This window comes from Solenopsis invicta, chromosome 6, assembly GCF_016802725.1.
Source record: "Solenopsis invicta isolate M01_SB chromosome 6, UNIL_Sinv_3.0, whole genome shotgun sequence".
Classification (NCBI taxonomy): domain Eukaryota; kingdom Metazoa; phylum Arthropoda; class Insecta; order Hymenoptera; family Formicidae; genus Solenopsis; species Solenopsis invicta.
The window spans coordinates 16,678,413-16,699,336 of NC_052669.1; the positions used below are offsets into that span (position 1 = coordinate 16,678,413).

A 20,924-nucleotide genomic window follows, 5' to 3' on the forward strand; every position below is an offset into this window, starting at 1 on the left:
GGGACCTCCCCTTCCAATCCATCAGATTGGGAAGTGCTGGTGTAACCATTTGGCATGTCGGGCGAGTGAAATGCGGTAGAGAACCATCCAATTGATACCACATTTGTTGGCGAATATTTAGGGGCACATCTTTTAGATTGTTTACATTGAGTGCATAATGTTGTGATCTAATTGTTTGTCGCATTCGTACTCTGTTCATATTTGCTGTGTCGTTATGTGAAAACGCTATGAAAGGTCATACAAATTCTACTATGTAATACGTCACACAGAGGAAAATATTATTGAAGGAGTTTTATGTTTTCTGTAGGCATAAAGTGCAATATTTACTAAACTATAGCGAATATCAAAAAAGTTTATTTACATTATTTGTTCCACTTAACATTCTCTTTTATCTTCTAGTCGGTTGACCTGACTTTTGAAACACCCTATATTTGTTGATGCCTACTCAAAATAACCTTTTGTTCGTACCTACAGTAAAAAATAATACAACAAAATCTACAATTATTGATTGTGCGTGCAACAAAATTTTTACTAATTTTGGCCTGCCGAGAATAATGATTATGGATAACGGTCGTAATTTTCGTGCTGCAGAATTTTTACAATTTCTAAAAGAAAATAGTATTACACCAAAATTTATAACTTCTTACCATAGGTTTACAAACAGCTTAGTGAAACAATATGTTTAGACTTTTAAAAAGTTCTTGACGAAAGATATTTGCGGACTTCAGGAATAAAGGTTTAACATTAGAAAACACGGTATTTTCTAGTGTAATACAGAATAACACCTCATTCCACTACATACACAGGCGTTGCCCCATGCAATACATTTTTAGAAGATACGTATAAAAACGTTAAGTGTACCGGATAAACCAAAAAAATGTACAATATATAGAATAAAGTTCTGAAAAGGTGAACCCTCCAATTTGGTTGCAAATTGGTATACTACTGTATTTTGGTGCGCTGATTACGAATATGATAATAAAAATCACCGGCAAGGTCATCTTTAAGATAAAAAAATAAGGTAAAAAATAGGTTTTTTTATTCTTTTACATATAACTCGGAAAATATTGATTTCTTAAAAAAAATGTCAAATAAAAAATAAAGCTCTTAAAATTGTCTACAATAAAGCTTCTATGCATAATTTTCGTAATCGCAACGGTATACGTGTAATCATACTTTTAAATAGCGCATGCTCGTAAATGTGCGAAATAAAGCATATATTTGTTCTGTTATATTAATTATATATATTCTGTATATTAATTACATATATTCTGTAAAAAAATAAAATAAAAACATAAAAAAAATACTGCGAAAATGACGAGTCGTAGGGTCCACACACGTGTAATAACTACACATACAGGGTGCGAGAAAAGTTCCGGGACGGAGAAATATCTCGAAAACTAAGCATTTTAGGAAAAAGTGTTTCAGACAAAAGTTGTAGGGTTTAAAAAGATCTATTTACTGATCTTATCAGTTTGACCTTGGATGGCGTCGCCAAGGTCAGATCGAAATTACATTAACTTTTTTAAATGGAACACCTAACTTTTTATTGCATATTCTTGTAGCTTATTTCGAGACCTTTCCAAAACATTACAAGAAAGTTTATTTTCGTTGAGTACTTTCCGAGTTGTGAGGCTTGAAAGCTACAGTGTACTGTAGTGTGGGTCCAGCCACTCTTGCCTTAACTGGCCGGACACACGCCACACTTGCCTTAACTGGCCGGACACACGCCACACTTGCCTTAACTGGCCGGACACACGCCACACTTGCCTTAACTGGCTGGACCCACACTACAGTACACTGTAGCTTTCAAGCCTCACAACTCGGAAAGTACTCAACGAAAATAAACTTTCTTGTAATGTTTTGGAAAGGTCTCGAGATAAGCTACAAGAATATGCAATAAAAAGTTAGGTGTTCCATTTAAAAAAGTTAATGTAATTTCGATCTGACCTTGGCGACGCCATCCAAGGTCAAACTGATAAGATCAGTAAATAGATCTTTTTAAACCCTACAACTTTTGTCTGAAACACTTTTTCCTAAAATGCTTAGTTTTCGAGATATTTCGCCGTCCCGGAACTTTTCTCGCACCCTGTATATTCACACAACACACACGCACGCACGCATACACAGGGGGGGTGTAAAAGAGTGGACCGTAGAACAATGACGGAACAGTATCTTTCATATTATCTCGTTTTTTTCGAAAACTATTGGTTTTATTCAAAAAATATATATTGATGTATTACTTCAAAAGCTATAATTTTTATTTGAAACATTTTTTTGTTAAATTAATAATTATCATAATAATATTAAAAAACCAACATTTTTCAAGTTTTTTAAATTTTTTATCTTAAAGATGACCTTATTAGTGGTTTTTATTATCATATTCGTAATTCAGCGCATCAAATACAGTAGTATACCAATTTGCAACTAAATCGGAAGGTTCACCTTTTTGGAACTTCACCTAAATTATAAAATATATAGATCTTTTGTGAGGGGAGAGAGAGTTCAATGTCGAAAGTATAGAAACATAATAAGATTAAATAACGTTTCGGAAAAATTATTTGCCGTATTAGAAAATTACATTATATGAATATGATTGTAGTAGAAGATGGTCACATTTAAGACAGATATATAGACCAGATTCGTAAAACCGGTGAAAGCAAGAGCTTGAGTGAAGAATGATGTACGGACAAAGACCTAAATGAGAATGAGTTCCTAAACGTTAAATTGAACAAGGAGGAATTATTTTAATTATTATAATATAAATTAGGTTATAATAACGCAAGAGCTCTCCGGACACAGGTTTGAAGAGTACGAGTTGACGCAGAAGGAGGTGGACACTATATGCCACCACTGCTCCAAGGGAAGGGACACGGTGCTGCAACACACGCTTGAGGTATACCCGGTTTGGAAAAGCGCCGGACTCTCACGGCGATGATAGGGGGTGACCTGTCCCTCCCCGCGGTAATGAGAGAAATGATCAACAGTCTCGAAGGGTGCGCGGCCGTGACCTCTTTCTACAAGACAGTTATGTTGCGTAATAAGGAGGAGCGACGACGCGAGGAGGAACTGGGAGCGGTTCCGTGCAGGAGGAAAAGAGGAAGGGGCAGACGGCGGAGATACCTAAGACAACAGGAATAGGAAGGAAGGGGAATGTCTTTCTCTCTCTCTCCCTCCCCTCTTCCCGAGCGAGCAAGACCGGAACGCTCCGGTGGCCGAGTAAAATTAATGGCGAGCGTCTTACGTGACACTCTTCCCTTGTTGTTTAGGGGGGGTGGTTGGGCAGAGAAGCATTTCCTCAGGCTTTTCTACAAAAGGAACCAGGGGGTTTTTCCCCCTTCTGCCCTCTCTTCTTGGAGATAGGAAATATGCCCCTTATGGCATCGGCGTCGGGGTATTTGCCCAGACGACCCACCTGGAGCTGGGGATGCGGGACGCGGAGGACTGAGAAGCTCGAGGCGTCACGAACTCGCATCCCGGTTACGACAGCTGACTGACTCGTCGTTGGTCGGCTGCTAATTTCTGGCAGAGAGTCGTTGCTCTCGGGTGGAGATTTGTCAGGGTTAGGACGGACCGCGGTGCATGCTCAGCCCGATTCCGTGGTCCGTCCCGAGCCCAGACGCCGGAAACAGTCGGGATTTAGGCTGGGTACACCAGCCTTATAAACACCAGCCCTATAAGCCCTTTAAAACACTTCTAAATATCGGTCACGACTATCCTTTTTTCACCTAGCAGTCAGTAAATAGTCGTAGAAAGCACGTAAAATGACGCCTATTTAGACAGAAAAACACACGGATAGCTATTGAATGAAGTGAAAAATGTACTTTTATTTATAAAATTCAAAGAAACTTTACTCGCGGTCCATTTTTACGAATTTGGTAAATACGAGACAAATTATATTTTCACAATGAAACACATAATAACAAAATGACATGCACGATAACATCTCATCGTCAATCTGTCACGTTTAACATGCATTAGTTCTAATTTTGTCCGCAACGGAATGTCGCTACCATCAACGCGGAGTTCTTGATTGAGGAGTCAGGAGCCTTAAGGCAATGCTGGAGATACCGACTAAACACTATTACTTTTAATTTCAGTAAACTTTTTATTGAATTCACAGAATGATAAATCCTTCTCTACAATTAAAGTATTGTTAAAACATAATACGCTGGCTACAATTTGACACAAAAAACGGAAAAAAGTTGCAAAACTATGTGCTTCTGTAGTAGTCTCGTGACATAATATATTGCGTATAAAAGTTCTAGACTTTGTACCTACAAAATAACCATCCAGCGTACTGTGAATTACACGTAAGATTGTTAGTGTACTTTCAAAACGATCCTAGAAGCTTTAGTATAAAAGATATTTCCAATCAAAAATATCGTGTTTATGTGTGCGTGCAGAATCGATGTGAGAATCGGTGAAGAGTGAGACTGAGTGAGACAGAGCATTAGTTTAGTTCTTCGATGTTGCATTAGAGGAGCTAAAAGTCAAAAGAACAAGGAAAGATGAGTGCGTTTGACAAAGAGCGCTAGCCTATTCCCCTTACTCTTTGCCTCACGCGCGATTCACAGTTCGTAGAAGAAAAATCTGAAGTACCGACGTCGAGTGAGTTTCACCGTCAGTCCAGCATTGCCTTAAAACATTTGATTAAAAAATACAATATGCCCAAAATGTGCGAATAAAACAGATTTATAAAAAAGTAATTTGAATCGATCGGTTTTTTGAACCAAAAATACGGTATTAAGATCGATTAAAAATAAGATCGAAACCCAGATAGATTTATTAAAACAGTATGCATTAATGTAAACGTAATAAACGTTTAATTTACAAAAAAAGTATTTCTTGTTTCATTTTTGTTAAAAAGGATTTAAAAAAGATTAAATTTGAATTAAATATTTAATTCATGTACAAGATTAAATAACAATACAAATTGTTATTTACATGTAAAAATATAAAATTTTATGTTGTACAGTATTCCACACACACATCACGTATAAAGAAAACGAGCGAGTATTTGTCTCGAAGTTACTATAATCAGCTTCTAAAAGTTTTACTGAAGTATGAGCTGGGGAGTCGGCCGCCGGTAGTGCTTAGATATAAAGCCTGTGGCCGCATTCGACTTACGAGAAGATCCACCGCAACGTGGCCACCTAGCGGTGGTGCCAGCACTCACTTATTAAATCTATCATTTCAATCCGAAATTACAGGATTTCATAAATTATGATTAAATCAAATGTGATGTAAGACGCTGACAATTCTTGTGTGCCATTTTTAAATAAAGAGATATTTTGATGCCGGCACTTTAAATCACATTAACAAATTTGTAAAATTGTCCAAAGGCTATGCTTTTTTTAATAGTTAATAAATAACTGTCAAGGAAAAAAAATAGTTTTCAAACAATTTTACAAATTAGTTAAAATGATTTACAATGTTATTTTATCAAAATAGCTTTTCATTTAAAAATAGCACGCATGAATTCTCAGCGTATCATTTCTCTTTACTAATGTCAGTATTCCTAAATGTAGTCGTTGCAAGTATTTAAGATTCTTAATGCAACTTAAAATTAAAAAAAAATTTTATATTATGCATTACACTTAAACAATTTATAAAATTAGAAAAATAAAATCTAATAATAATTAGAAAAACAAAATATAATATATAATATAATATATATATCTACAGATTTTGAAAAATTAATATAGCTAGTGTAGATGTTGACATATAAGTGTCAAATAGATTACATTACATTCTTATTTAAAACAATACAAATAGTACTTTTAAACATTAACTTTTAATTTGACAAAATTTAATTTTTTAATGCAATTTTTAATTATTTTATCTTTTATTCAATTTTTAAATTTTATTAAACTTACAATATTTATCGGTATTATTATATAACAAGAAATGACCTATCGAATCAATATCGAAATGATTTCGATATTAAATTGATGTCAATTTGATGTCAATTTGACATTGATTCCATTATCATTTTATTATAGTTTTGCAGCGTCCCTTTTTTCTATGCACCCAATAACGGAAAGCTAAACATCTAAATAATTTAAAACATGTTACTATGTGAATAAGTTTTTCTATACAAATAATTAAATATAATAATAATATAATTATTTGTTTTATACATAATTAAATTTTAAATTTCAATTACCGGTAAAAAATTTTTATGTAAAAATATACAGGGTGATTCAAAATAACCTATTGGTTCCAAAGCTGGCATATTCGTAATCGAATTCTGAGACGATTTTTCCTTTTGCAAAAATTTGTCCGGAGCTTAGTTTTCAAGTTACAATAAGAATTAGTTAGCGTATGACGGGTCAGATACAAGTGGCAGACAGGGGCGGCGCGACTCACTGTTACACGCGGGTGTTTCCGTGGGGCACCTCCTGTGCTCAAATGACTGACAAAAGTACATGGACAGCACATTCCTATTTAAACTTTCTCTCTCTCTCTCTCTCTCTCTCTTTCTCTTTCTCTTTCTCTCTCTCTATCACTTTAATTATGCTACATTTAACTTGTCAAATTTCGATCTGTCATCCGGCCGTCAAATATCGGGATGACCGTAAAATCTTCAAGTAAGTTTACATTATTATAATAAATGTACGCCCGAGAATAATAAAATTTAATGCAAATTAGATTACTTAAATGTGCACTTGCAAGTTAAAAGTAGCACTTTTAAAACGCACAAAAAAGAAAGGAGAGAGAGAGAGAGAGAGACGGGGAAAAAGGGGGCTTTAAACAAATTTAAGCACGTTCACTCACGCACACGGCAATCAGCTTATTGTTTCCACGATGCGACAGTTCAATTTAAATTTGTCCTTTATCCATATCTATCCCTCGAAGTTGTTTCATATTTTGCCACATTTACACTATTTACTCTGCACTTGATCGATAAACGCGGAACTACGCGACCGATCGATCAACTTCATTAATTACTCTAATCACTACAATCATTCGATGCGTTAAAATTACTCGAAGAAACACGTGTTTACGTTACGACCACACAATACGTATTCACTCGACGATATGAAGCAGTCGACTGGATGTTATTGGTTATGTTGTTATAAGAGTGTCGAACGATTGGTTAAAGCCATAAGTCAAAACGCGGCAATTTAAAATGAAAATATTGGTTAATACAATTTACATCAATACAATTTATTAGAAAAATGTTGCAAATGCATGTTTATCAATATTTGTTAAAAATTGTATGATAATGACTTTATCAAGATAATTATTATTCATTCTAAATATTCAAGAAATAATTTTATCAAAATCAATTTTTTCTAAACATTCTTTTTTTATTTCTTATTTTTGAATATTTGCGAAAACTGTGAAAATATTCCTCAAAATAAAATATTTGGTTGCCCTGAAAAGGGCAGATTATCCGTTGCTGCAAGAAGATTTCAAGAATTATATACTTGAAGTTTTTTTTTATAATAAATATTCTAAATAATTATCTTGATAAAGTGACTTACAATTTTTAACAAGTAATAATAAACATGCATTTGCCACATTTTTCTAATAAATTATATCGATGTAAATCGTATTAATCAATATTTTCATTTTGAATTACCGCGTTTTGACTTATGGCTTTAACCAATCATTCGACACTCTTATAACGACATAACCAATAACATTCATTCGACTGCTTCATATCATCGAGTGAACACGTGTTGTGTGATTGTAACGTAAATATGTGTTTCTTCGAGTAATTTTAACGCATCAAATGATTGTAGTGTTTACAGTAGTGATTAATAGTAATTAATAAAGTCGATCGATCGGTTCGTCGCGTAGTTCCGCGTTTATCAATCAAATGCAGAGTAAATAGTGTAAATGTGGTGAACTATGAAACAACTTCGAGGGATAGATCTGGATAAAGGACAAATTTAAATTGAACTGTCGCATCGTGGAAACAATAAGCTGATCGCCGTGTGCGTAAGTAAACGTGCTTAAACTTGTTCAAAGCTCCCCCCGTCTCTCCCTCTCTCTCTCTCTTCTTTCTATCCCTTTTTGTGCGTTTTAAAAGTGCTACTTTTAACTTGCAAGTGCACATTTAAATAATCTAATTTGCATTAATTTTTATTATTCGCGGGCGTACATTTATTATAATAATGTAAACTTACTTGAAGATTTCACGGTTATCCCGATATTTGACGGCCGGATGACAGATCGAAATTTGACAAGTTAAATGTAGCATAATTAAAGTGATAGAGAGAGAGAAAGAGAAAGAGAAAGAGAGAGAGAGAGAGAGAGAGAGAGAAAGTTTAAATAGGAATGTGCTGTCCATGTACTTTTGTCAGTCATTTGAGCGCAGGAGGTGCCCCACGGAAACACCCACGTGTAACAATGAGTCGCGCCGCCCCTGTCTACCACTTGTACCTGACCCGTCATACGCTAACTAATTCTTATTGTAACTTGAAAACTAAGCTCCGGACAAATTTTTGCAAAAGGAAAAATCGTCTTAGAATTCAATTACGAATATGCCAGCTTCGGGACCAATAAGTTATTTTGAATCACCCTGTATATAATTATACATATATAAGATATGTTCATATATGTTTTCTTATTGTTTGGTTATTTAGAATAATTTTAAAAAATTACATTTTTATTTAAAACAATACAAATAATACTTTTAAAAATTACCTTTTAACTTAATTTAATCTCTTTTAATGCAATTTTTAATGAATTTATTTTTTTATTCAATTTTTAAATTTTATTAAACTTAAATTCTTTTATCGACATTATTTAACTAAATCTATCAAAGATTGTAAATGTTATTGATGTCTGATTGACGTCGATGATCGACGTTAAATTGACGTCGATCGCATCGACGTCGAATTGTTGGAAAACATCGATATCAATTTGATTTTGAAAACGTCGATGTCTCGACTTGGAAACGTTTTAGACGCCATCGACATCAAATTGACGTCGATTTGACCTATCATTTCTTCCTGGGCAGATGGAATTATTAAGAGAAGTACAGCAGCGCCCGCATCGAAGACAAATGGCAGAAAGAGAGAACGTTTTCCGCGATATCGCAAAAGCATGCATCTCAGCAATAGTGGATTTATTAAGTCACTTTAACGGCAGCACTGGTAATTATGAAAATTGGGAGTTACAACTTAAGATGCTGAAGAAAACGTATTGTCCATCTGACGACTATGTCAAGATTTTAACCGGCATGCGTTTAAAAAGAAAAGCTGCAGAGTGGTTTCGGTCAAAAACCGAGCATATTGAGTTACTTCTCAATGATCTTCTGGAAAAACTTCGCGAGAAGTTTCGTACGATCATCGTTCCAGCAGAATAAAATTGCGCAAGCAGTTCGAGAAGCGTGTGTAGAGATCAAGCGAAACCTTCCATCAATACGTCCATGAAAAAGTCATACTGGCCAACCAAAAGTCTATCCCAGAAGACGAGATGGTGGAATACCTCATAGACGTGCACCCCCGGAAATGCATCGTTCCCGGCCAATATCAGTCGAGGGAAAAGCCGGGCTATAACTTGGCGGCGCGGTGAGAAGGTAACCGGCCAGCAGCGGCGTAAGATTCCCGTTCTGAGCCGCTTGCTCCCTTGTTTCTTTGCCCCGCCGTCAGCACTTAGCTAGGCGACCGCTAAGCGGTCCCTTCACGCCGTGAGTAGGGAGAATACGCGCTCATTCACCGACTTTACTAATTTTTTATTGATAACCATTGTAAATTTTGAAAAATGGTAAAAGACTTTTCTTCTCACAAAAAAACTAAGGGAAGTGTTCGCCTCAGATTAAAACGAGCTTTTAATACGTTGTAGTACAGGAAAAAACACGTATTTTTTTATACGTGCCCATACGCACTTTATGAAACATCCCTTTGAAGAAAATTGGTTTTTTTCTTTCAAAGCGTATACCGTCGAAACTATAAGAGATAAAAAAAATATTTTAAATGAAAGTTAAATGGCTTGAAGAGTAATTTATAACAACGAAAAAAAAAATTTTTTTTTTTTTAATACCTTTTTCCACCACTTATCTATTTTTTTCAAAATTTTTATTTTTTTTATAAGCAAAATAAAGCTTATGTTATTACGAATTCAACGGTATATGATAAAGTTACGATACAAAATTCTCATTTTTCAAAAATAATTAAAAACCTTTCTATACGCACGGTGCGCGCACCCGTCCGCGCGTTCGTGCGCTACGGAAGTGACTCCCTTCGATTTCGACGTGCCTTTAATATATTGTACAGATTAAAATAAAGGACACGTATTTTTTTATACGTGCCCTAATACACTTTTAAGGGTGAAACACTCCTTTAAAGAAAATCGGGTTTTTTCTTTCAAAGCGTGTATCGTCGAAGCTATAAGAGATAGAGAAAAATGTTCTCAATAAAAGTTGAATGCATGTTTTTCTTGCATAAGATGAAAGAAACATTTCGAGAACAGTCTGTATCTAACATGAAAACGCAGACATCGAGAAAAACATTTACTACAAAATAAAACGACATTACACTGAAGAATAACAACAATTACGGTGTTGTAAGACATTAATTTCTTGTTTAGAAAATAATATGTAACTAATATAAGTTAAACATTTATTTATTGGTCTACATGTTTCGACTAAAATATTTGTTCTCTTCAACATTTTACAGATAAGGAGACTTGGATTACAAAAAATTATTACTCACACATTTCATACCTTCACTATCTAACGCCAGCTCATCAACTAACAACAAGAGAACTAACATAAAACAAATTCAAAAATTAGTTAGAAATTTCATCTTTTATACTGCATATATACAATTTAATTAATGTGTTTATTAAATTTGATTAGTATTGAAATATGCATAACCATGCTACTGGTGCGTGCACTTTGGGTCATTTCCTATCTTGAAATAGAATGTTTACGTTTTGGCAGTATTGACATGTATAGATTCAAGAGTCACGTATGTAAGAAAATGACCCAAAGTGCACGCGCCAGTAGCGTGGTTGTGCATATTTCAACACTAATCAAATTTAATAAACACATTAATTGAATTGTATAAATGCAGTGTAAAAGATGAAATTTCTAACTAATTTTTGAATTAGTTTTATGTTAGTTTTCTTGTTGTTACTTGATGAGCTGCCGTTAGATAGTGAAGGTATAAAATGTGTGAGTAATAATTTTTTGTAATCCAAGTCTCCTTATCTGTAAAATGTTGAAGAGAACAAATATTCTAGTCAAATTATGTAGACCAGTAAATAAATGTTTAACTTATATTAGTTACATATTATTTTCCAAACAAAAAATTAATGTCTTACAACACCGTAATTGTTGTTATTCTTCAGTGTAATGTCGTTTTATTTTGTAGTAAATGTTTTTCTCGATGTCTGCGTTTTCATGTTAGACACAGATTGTCCTCGGAATGTTTTTGTCATCTTATGCAAGAAAAACATGCATTCAACTTTTATTGAGAACATTTTTCTCTATCTCATACAGTTTCGACGATACACGCTTCAAAAGAAAAAACCCGATTTTTTTCAAAGGGGTGTTTCACCCTTAAAAGTGTTTTAGGGCACGTGTAAAAAAATACGTGTCCTTTATTTTAATTTGTACAATATTAATTAAAGGCACGTCGAAATCGGAGGGAGTCACTTCCGTAGCGCACGAACGCGCGGACGGGTGCGCGTACCGTGCGTATAAAGAAGTTTTTAATTATTTTTGGAAAATGGGAATTTCGTAACTTTATCATATACCGTTAAATTTGTAATAAAATAAGCTTTATTTTGCTTATAAAAAAAATAAAAATTTTGAAAAAAATAGGTAAGTGGTAGAAAAAAAAATTAAAAAAATTAAAAAATTTTTTTCCCCGCTGTTATAAACTACTTTTCAAGCCATTTAACTTTCATTCAAAACATTTTTTTCTATCTCTTATAGTATTTGCTTCAAAAGAAAAAAACCGATTTTCTTCAAAAAGGTGTTTCATCCCCTTAAAGTGCGTATGGCCACGTATAAAAAAATACGTGTCCCTTATTTTTATCTGTACTACAGCATATTAAAAGTTTGTTTTAATCTGCAAACATTTTTGTTAATTTCCTTGTCAATTTGACTTGCTATATCAACCCACGAGAGCATAACTGAACTTTACCTGACACCCTCTATATTTAGATACAGAAAAAAAAGTCCTTTATCATTTTTCAAAATTCGCCATAGTTATCAAGATAAAAATTAGTAAAATTAGTATTTGGCGAACAAGCGCGTACTTTCTCTATCCACCACGTGCGGCAACCGCCAAGCGGTTGCTTAGTTAGGAGCAGGCTGCGCAGTGAGGGTGCCAATAACGCCCTTAGTATTTATTTCACTAGTACCGTCGAGTAGACGCCTTTGGTGTTTATGTTATCAATCAAAATTGACGCTCTATACCAGTACCGTCGAATAGATGCCGTTGGTATTTATTTTATCAATTAAAATTGACGCTCTATACCATTATCATCTAATAGACGTCGTTGGTACTTATTTTATCAATTAAAATTTGCCGCTTATACCAGTACCGTCGAAATAGACGCCTTTGGTATTTATTTTATTAATTAAAATTGACGCTCTACACCAATACCGTCTAATAGAAGCCGTTGATACTTATTTTATCAATCAAAATTGACGTTCTTTGTAAATTTCTTTTATGCTAAAATTATAACGGCGCGCGACCAAATATTGTGATATCTCAATCGCATAATGCCGAAGGACACGGGGCAGTTGCTTTCAGTATCACTTCGCATGATGGAAGGATTACTTGGTGTGTGCAAAACTCGGAAACCACGCCCCTTTTTCGCGTCGAGCTACGCGAGGTTGGCCAACTAGGAAAAACTAAATGTTTGATAATATTAGGTTGTTACAACTGTTATGATTGCATCTTTGTCACACCCTGCTATATGTTTGTTGTGTCCTTTTCTCTGGTACCTGATACATATCATTATGTCTCTAAAGGGTACCTAATGTATCCTTCTGATGAATTAATTCATATTAGTAAAATTGTTGAAAAATGCTTTATAAATTTTCATGGTGACTACTTTTCTCAAGAAAATTATGTAATACAAAAGGTAATTTTACTTGTTAAAGAAAATATCTAATACTATCAATGCATTCTTGATAAAATATTACAATTAATGTTTGATACGAACTTGTACTTATATACGAGTAGGGAAATAAATAAAAAATATGTTCAAAAAGATGAAAGTAAGAAATGAAAAAAATTAAGTTTGCAAAAAAAACAACATAAATTGTAAATAAATCATATATACGGTATTTCCTTTAATAGGTGTAATCACTTTTTGTATTATGGACACGCATTGATTTACGTAAGATATTTATTATTTATTTTGACTGTTACATGAAAATATATTAGAGGCCGTAAACGAGCAAGACGGTTATTAATTTAATTAATTTATTAAAATCCAACAAGATTGCGAGTACGGTACGTTGCGATTTTACCTGACCTTCTTCAGCCGTAACGTTAACATTAATTTATTATAATATAATGCAAATTCTTATGATTATATTATGATTTATAACATAAGCGCAAAACCATTGGTTTAAATATATTAGAGTTCTTTTTATATAAAATAAAAGTTGTTTATTATTATCTTTTATTATATTAGTTTTTTTCTTTTAATATTATCTTACGTTTATATACTTTATTATTATCTTACATATCGTAGTTGTCGTTAAATAAAATTGACCAGAAATAATCAAACGGTTGGTACTGAACTGGTCACAAACAGGAGATTTTGAAACCAGTTCTTAGAAATTGGAATAATATTACGATATTTTTTGATTACAAAAGTTTATTTATAAAAGCCCGCGATGCTAGAAATCGGTCCGAGTTCTCAGATCAAAAAGTTTGTAACCAATCAACGTTTAGCTTTTACGAAAAAGCGACAAGCTAATTGATGACACAGTTCTTAGCCCAAAAAGTCGCACCTAGTTTTAGCAGTGGAGATAGGTCTTAACATTTTTTTTTCAAAATTATCGACATCTTCCCTACGTTATTTATGTCAAATCCAATGTACATTTTATTATAATTATACGATAAGTGCAATCGTATAATTATACGATAAGTACAAATATTCACGCACGTATACGATAAAAAGAGACCGATAGAATATTAAATGACGTGGGTGCAACGAAGACAACCACATTCAGTTGTAACAACTTTATGGAATTGATACACCTGCGGGTTTCACGTTCAGAAAATGAGTGAGAGGGCAAAAATTGGAGAGAGATGCTTGCAAACTGCACACACCATGTAATCCTTCCATCATGATCACCTCGTATCATGCTTTTTCTCTCGATCGCGTCAAGCGAGAAGTACTCATTATCGTAGTGCGCTCCACTACTTTTTTTCCCACTTCCCGATTTTCTCCGCGCTACTAAGAGACATGTACAGTTAGGAGCTAAAAAGTTGCAACACTTCTTTTTCGATGGAGAAGAAATCAATGACGGAAGCATGTGAAGCGTAGTATTTCGTAGAAAATTCGTAGATCAATAATTTTTGAGAGTTCTGCCTTTATTTTTAATAGTTTTATAATTCCTAATAGTATAAACAAATAGTTCGGGTCATTAAAGAAAAAAAACATAATTATACACTACTCAAAAGAAAATAGGGAACACTTTCCAGACACCAAAAATTAGGCTATTTTCAAATGACTGTAACTCGGTGAAAAATCATCGTAGATAAAAAATAAAAAAAGCATTTTGAAGCTTGAAGATCCAACTTTAACGCTCTATCAGCAGATTTTCAAAATTCTTTTAACTTCCTTGTCTTATGCAGCAAAAAAGCACACCCTGTTTTGTTCCTTAAAATTTCGTATTTTTGACACTTTGCAGCTCGACCAACAAATTTTTTTCGAACAATTCAAGTAAAGCTTCATAAACTACAAAATTTTGCCTACAAAATGCTTTTTTTAAAATTTCTCTACGATTTTTTTTGACCGAGTTACGCTACTTTGAAGCTAAACCTGCATTTTTTACAAATGATATCCGTACTCCGTGAAAAATCATCGTAGACAAAAAATCAAAAAACCATTTTAAAGCTCGAAGTTCCAGCTTTAACATGCTGTTAATGGTTTTCAAAAATTTTCTCAATTTCTTAGTACTATGCCCCAAAAAAGATACACTGTTTTTTCCTTAAAATAACGTATTTTTAACAGCCTGTAGCTCAATAAAAAAATTTTTCTCGACAAATCCAATGCAAGTGCCATAAAGTATGACATTTTCTCTACAAAATGCTTTTTTTAAAGTTTTCTCTACGATTTTTTTTGACCGAGTTACAAGACTTTGAAGATATACATTTTTTACAGTACATTTTTCCGAAAAATGACGTCTACCGCCGACATTAGCATTATCCAATGTGCACCACGTGGAGGTTGTCGGTCGGATTTTTGCACATCGTGTGTGTGAGTGGTGTGTGTGTGTGTGTGTGTGTGTGTGTGTGTGTGTGTGTGTGTGTGTGTGTATGTATGTATCACAGCAGAGATAAGGACCCCGCAGTTCGACACTTCTGCAGTATTTAATGACTCCAAACCCTCTCTGCTGTGTGTGTATGCGCTCGCGCGCATGAGAGTTCAATAGTGTGTATTTCCTCCTCTCTGATCAATTACTGCTTGCAAGCGTTCTCGCATATTTATACATCTTGCAATACGATCTTGCGGAATGTTGTGCCAAATTTCCGTTAAAATTTCTCCCAATTCTTCTAAATTTCGCGGGTGTTCCTCGCGACGCCTTAATCGTCGTTCCATTTCATCCCAAATGTGCTCGATTGGATTTAAGTCCGGGCTATTGGCGGGATGATTTAACAGTCTAATTGCGTGTCGTTGAAAAAAACGTCGCGTTATATTCGCCGTATGAGGTCGAGCGTTGTCCTGCATAAAAATAAAGTTCCGACAGGTTCGATTTAATAGCAAAACGTGTGGTCGTAGAATATCGTTGATATAACGAACACCCGTCATTGCCGGAGGTGGCAGGATCACTAGATCACTTCGTCTTGTAAGTGATATACACCCCCACACCATCACGGAACCGCCGTTGTAGGATCGTATTGGCATAACGCAACGTCGATCATAGCGTTCATTTCGTCGACGCCAAGTACGTATACGAGCATCATTGCCATAAAGGCAAAAACGTGATTCGTCGGAGAAATATACATTTCTCCAATCCCTAGCGGTCCAATTTATGTGATCGCGCGCAAATTGATAACGTACTTGGCGATGTACGAGTGTGAGTCTTGGTACTTGTGCACGAACACGAGAACGAAGACCGGCTTCTCTCAAACGGTTGCGAATTGTTTGTTCGCACACATGGCGCAAATGAATGTCATTACGAATGTTTCTTGCGGTAATTATTCGTCTTTCTAATGCATAACGAACAATGGCTCGATCTTGTCTATTTGTCGTTAATCGAGAACGACCACTACCTTCACGTCTCGTGTAATTTCCCGTGTCTTGATATCGTAACCAAGCTCTACTCACTACGGACACAGATGCACCAATATCTTGCGCCACATAACGCATACTAAAACCTTGTTGCAAAAGCGCAATTATGCGTGCAACTTCTACGGCCGATAAATGTCTACGCGGCATTTTGAAAATTCCGTGTCGCTTATCACACTGCGAGAATCGCCGGCGTACTAAACAAAATTTTATTGTATTGAGCATGCAATGTTTACATATGGTCATCTTTGTCTAAAAAGAGATTTTTTTAGACTAAGACGACTATATGTTTACAGTTCACAGGATTGGAGAAATGTATATTTCTCCGACGAATCATGTTTTTGCCTTTATGGCAATGATGCTCGTATACGTACTTGGCATCGACGAAATGAACGCTATGATCGACGTTGCGTTATGCCAATACGATCCTACAACGGCGGTTCCGTGATGGTGTGGGGGTGTATATCACTTACAAGACGAAGTGATCTAGTGATCCTGCCACCTCCGGCAATGACGGGTGTTCGTTATATCAACGATATTCTACGACCACACGTTTTGCTATTAAATCGAACCTGTCGGAACTTTATTTTTATGCAGGACAACGCTCGACCTCATACGGCGAATATAACGCGACGTTTTTTTCAACGACACGCAATTAGACTGTTAAATCATCCCGCCAATAGCCCGGACTTAAATCCAATCGAGCACATTTGGGATGAAATGGAACGACGATTAAGGCGTCGCGAGGAACACCCGCGAAATTTAGAAGAATTGGGAGAAATTTTAACGGAAATTTGGCACAACATTCCGCAAGATCGTATTGCAAGATGTATAAATATGTGAGAACGCTTGCAAGCAGTAATTGATCAGAGAGGAGGAAATACACACTATTGAACTCTCATGCGCGCGAGCGCATACACACACAGCAGAGAGGGTTTGGAGTCATTACATACTGCAGAAGTGACGAACTGCGGGGTCCTTATCTCTGCTGTGATACATACATACACACACACACACACACACACACACACACACACACACACACACACACACACACACACACTCACACACACACGATGTGCAAAAATCCGACCGACAACCTCCACGTGGTGCACATTGGTTAATGCTAATGTCGGCGGTAGACGTCATTTTTCGGAAAAATGTACTGTAAAAAATGTATATCTTCAAAGTCTTGTAACTCGGTCAAAAAAAATCGTAGAGAAAACTTTAAAAAAAGCATTTTGTAGAGAAAATGTCATACTTTATGGCACTTGCATTGGATTTGTCGAGAAAAATTTTTTTATTGAGCTACAGGCTGTTAAAAATACGTTATTTTAAGGAAAAAACAGTGTATCTTTTTTGGGGCATAGTACTAAGAAATTGAAAAAATTTTTGAAAACCATTAACAGCATGTTAAAGCTGGAACTTCGAGCTTTAAAATGGTTTTTTGATTTTTTGTCTACGATGATTTTTCACGGAGTACGGATATCATTTGTAAAAAATGCGGGTTTAGCTTCAAAGTAGCGTAACTCGGTCAAAAAAAATCGTAGAGAAATTTTAAAAAAAGCGTTTTGTAGGCAAAATGTTGTAGTTTATGAAGCTTTACTTGAATTGTTCGAAAAAAATTTGTTGGTCGAGCTGCAAAGTGTCAAAAATACGAAATTTTAAGGAACAAAACAGGGTGTGCTTTTTTACTGCATAAGACAAGGAAATTAAAAGAATTTTGAAAATCTGCTGATAGAGCGTTGGATCTTCAAGCTTCAAAATGCTTTTTTTATTTTTTATCTACGATGATTTTTCACCGAGTTACAGTTATTTGAAAATAGCCTAATTTTTGGTGTCTGGAAAGTGTTCCCTATTTTCTTTTGAGTAGTGTATAATATAAGGACAAAATGAGATGCTAGGTTCACGCAACCTCAGTCTTAGTCCTGCGAAAGTTTCTGCCATAATTTTTGCTTAGTTTTGAAAGATCTATAGTTCTATATTAGTTATAGAAAGATTTCTGGCGATAACCATGGTTTTTAAAATTTTTAATTATTTTTATTGTTTTCATGTAAACAAAAGTAAGATGCAGAATGGTTTTCCCAAATGCTAATATGCATTAGAAAATGTATCTCATGTATTAAATGTATTTAATTATTCTTTAAAGAGTTATAAATATTAATATTATTAATTGTCAAACAAAATATTTTTAACATCTAAGAAAGATATATCCGTGCCCTGATAGCACATAAAGTTTCAGTTATGTTGCAGGGATGTTTCAATGTCTCAATTGTATATCATTACATTTGTAATGTCTCTGAGACCATTTTTTTTGAAATATCATAATTGGGATATTTCTACAAGCATCTTGATTAAAACCTTACATTTGAAGGTTTTTGCAATGTAATATTTTGCAACATTGCAAATGTAACTTTCAAAGAGATTTCTGAAATGTCTCAACTGATAAATGCGCGCGCATATCATATATTATTGCAAAATCAAGCCGTACTGCGCTGCGATCTACCGCGCGCGTGATCGATGCCTATAACCTATAACCTTGTAAACGTTGAACTGCGTTGAACAAATATATTTTATCTGCGTTTTGACGTGCGGCGGGATTAAGTGTTAAGTGTGTGTGTGCAACCATTCGAAATAAGGCAAGACAAAGTCTTTTTGGATACAAAAGAATCACGCTTACTGGTACACGGTCATAAAAAAAAGGTGGATATAGGATTGGCGAAAGAAGATCCTTCTTAGTGGTGAGACATTGTTTCAATGTTATCTTTTATTATTATTTCCTTTTGCACGATTCTTAAATACACAGAAAAATATATTTTAAACAATTATTTTATAGGCGAGGAGCAGTTTTGAGAGCAAAAGCATATGTTATGCGTTTATGATTATGTATCTAATCTAATGTGTCTGTATGAGTGTCCTGAATTAATTGAAGCTTGGGGTAATGAATTTGAAGCTTTGTATACCAGGTAATTGATATGTATTTCAAATATTATTGAAAATTACACTACTGGAGCTTATATAATTTATGAAAAGAATATATTTCTCTGTCATATTTAGATATGAAAAAAAAAACAGGTTCTCTCATCTGTATTGTACGTCTCGAAGACAAATTAAAGCCAGAGAGTTGATGAGGCTTTTCATTATTCAAATACAATTCAAAACAGGAGTGCCATATATAGTTTTTAAAGATCATTGTAATCGCACATCAAACCATCAGAATCTGAGCACAAAGCTATAAACGAACTCAACGTCCAAATTTTTGAGACTTTATTATGGCGCTTTAGAAACAAGTTGCGAAATAATTACCGAGAAAGGTCCTTATGAGTCATATAAAGGCAGTCCAGTTAGTAAAGGTGTATGTATCTAAGATAAATATTTTTCAATTATCTATTAATTGTTAGGAATTATTTACATCTGGAACATGTAAAATTCTTTTTGTACATTTTCTAGTACGACATGTGGAATGTGAAACCAACAAATTTATGGAATTTTGGATATTTTGAAGGTAAAAATTGCTAAACACGGAGTGCGCAATTCTTTGTCGGATAGCTTCAGCTCATTTTTCTTCAGTTTATTTTCTCCTGAACTCTATTGTGAGTACTACAATGATCACTTAAAAAAATTATCTATATTAAAGAATGGAGAGATATGCATAAACTTTTGCATGGTAAAATAAATATTTTTATATGATAAAAATGGTACCGTTATTTCTAATAAGTATAATAATGTACAGTATAACAAAATTATTTTACCAATTATACAAGTTATGTTGGTTTAAAGTTTTGCAAGCGAATACAATTTTTTCAATTTCGGCCCTGCAGTGTGGCTAACTTCCGACTCTCATTTTAAAATCAGATGCCAACATGTTACACATCAATCGCTAAAGTGCGGTCGAAACTAAAAAGGAAGTATTTGCTTTTAAAACTTTACACTGACATAACTTGTATAATTTGTAAAATTATTTTAATATATCGTACATCATTATATATTCTCTCTCATTAGAAAGAATTCTACAACTTTTATCATATAAAAATATTCACTATACCATATAAATTCCTCATTATAAAGTCAGATGGTGGTCTCGAGCTCTCAATTTCAAGCTTTCCAAATGTTTAAGTAACTTTCATATTATAGAAATAATATTATAAGCAACAATTTAAAATTAAATCGCGCGCCCTCAGTATAGTGTCTCACAAGGGGTTCCCCTTAGTAACAGCGAGCGGTCCAAGTCGCCAACAGATGGCGAATGTGGCGTACGGCAGGATCGAGGACGATCGTTCGATCGCTGTTCTTTTTAATAAATATCTCTTGAGGACGATCGTGCCGCGTGGCGACTGACGATTATTGTTGCATCAGTATTATATGAATTAAGACTAAATAAATTGTGAGTTACCACGAGGAAGGATTCTCATAAGAATACGCAGAATAGATTAAGTATTTTGTTAATGCATTGACTCATACACTGACTGCGATAA

General features: G+C 34.5%; 2 protein-coding genes across 6 annotated transcripts in view; one reads left to right on the top strand and one right to left on the bottom strand.

The window, feature by feature from the left end:
• Positions 1 to 20,924, bottom strand: part of LOC113004714 (titin) — a 186,040-nt gene that overhangs the window by 14,378 nt on the left and 150,738 nt on the right. The window lies entirely within an intron of this gene.
• LOC113006029 (ribonucleoside-diphosphate reductase large subunit) lies at positions 18,829 to 20,082 on the top strand. The gene is made up of 2 exons (XM_039450995.1): positions 18,829 to 19,415; positions 19,507 to 20,082. Exons 1-2 carry the CDS (start codon positions 19,315 to 19,317, stop codon positions 19,685 to 19,687), a joined length of 282 nt encoding a protein of 93 aa, XP_039306929.1. The 5' UTR covers positions 18,829 to 19,314; the 3' UTR covers positions 19,688 to 20,082.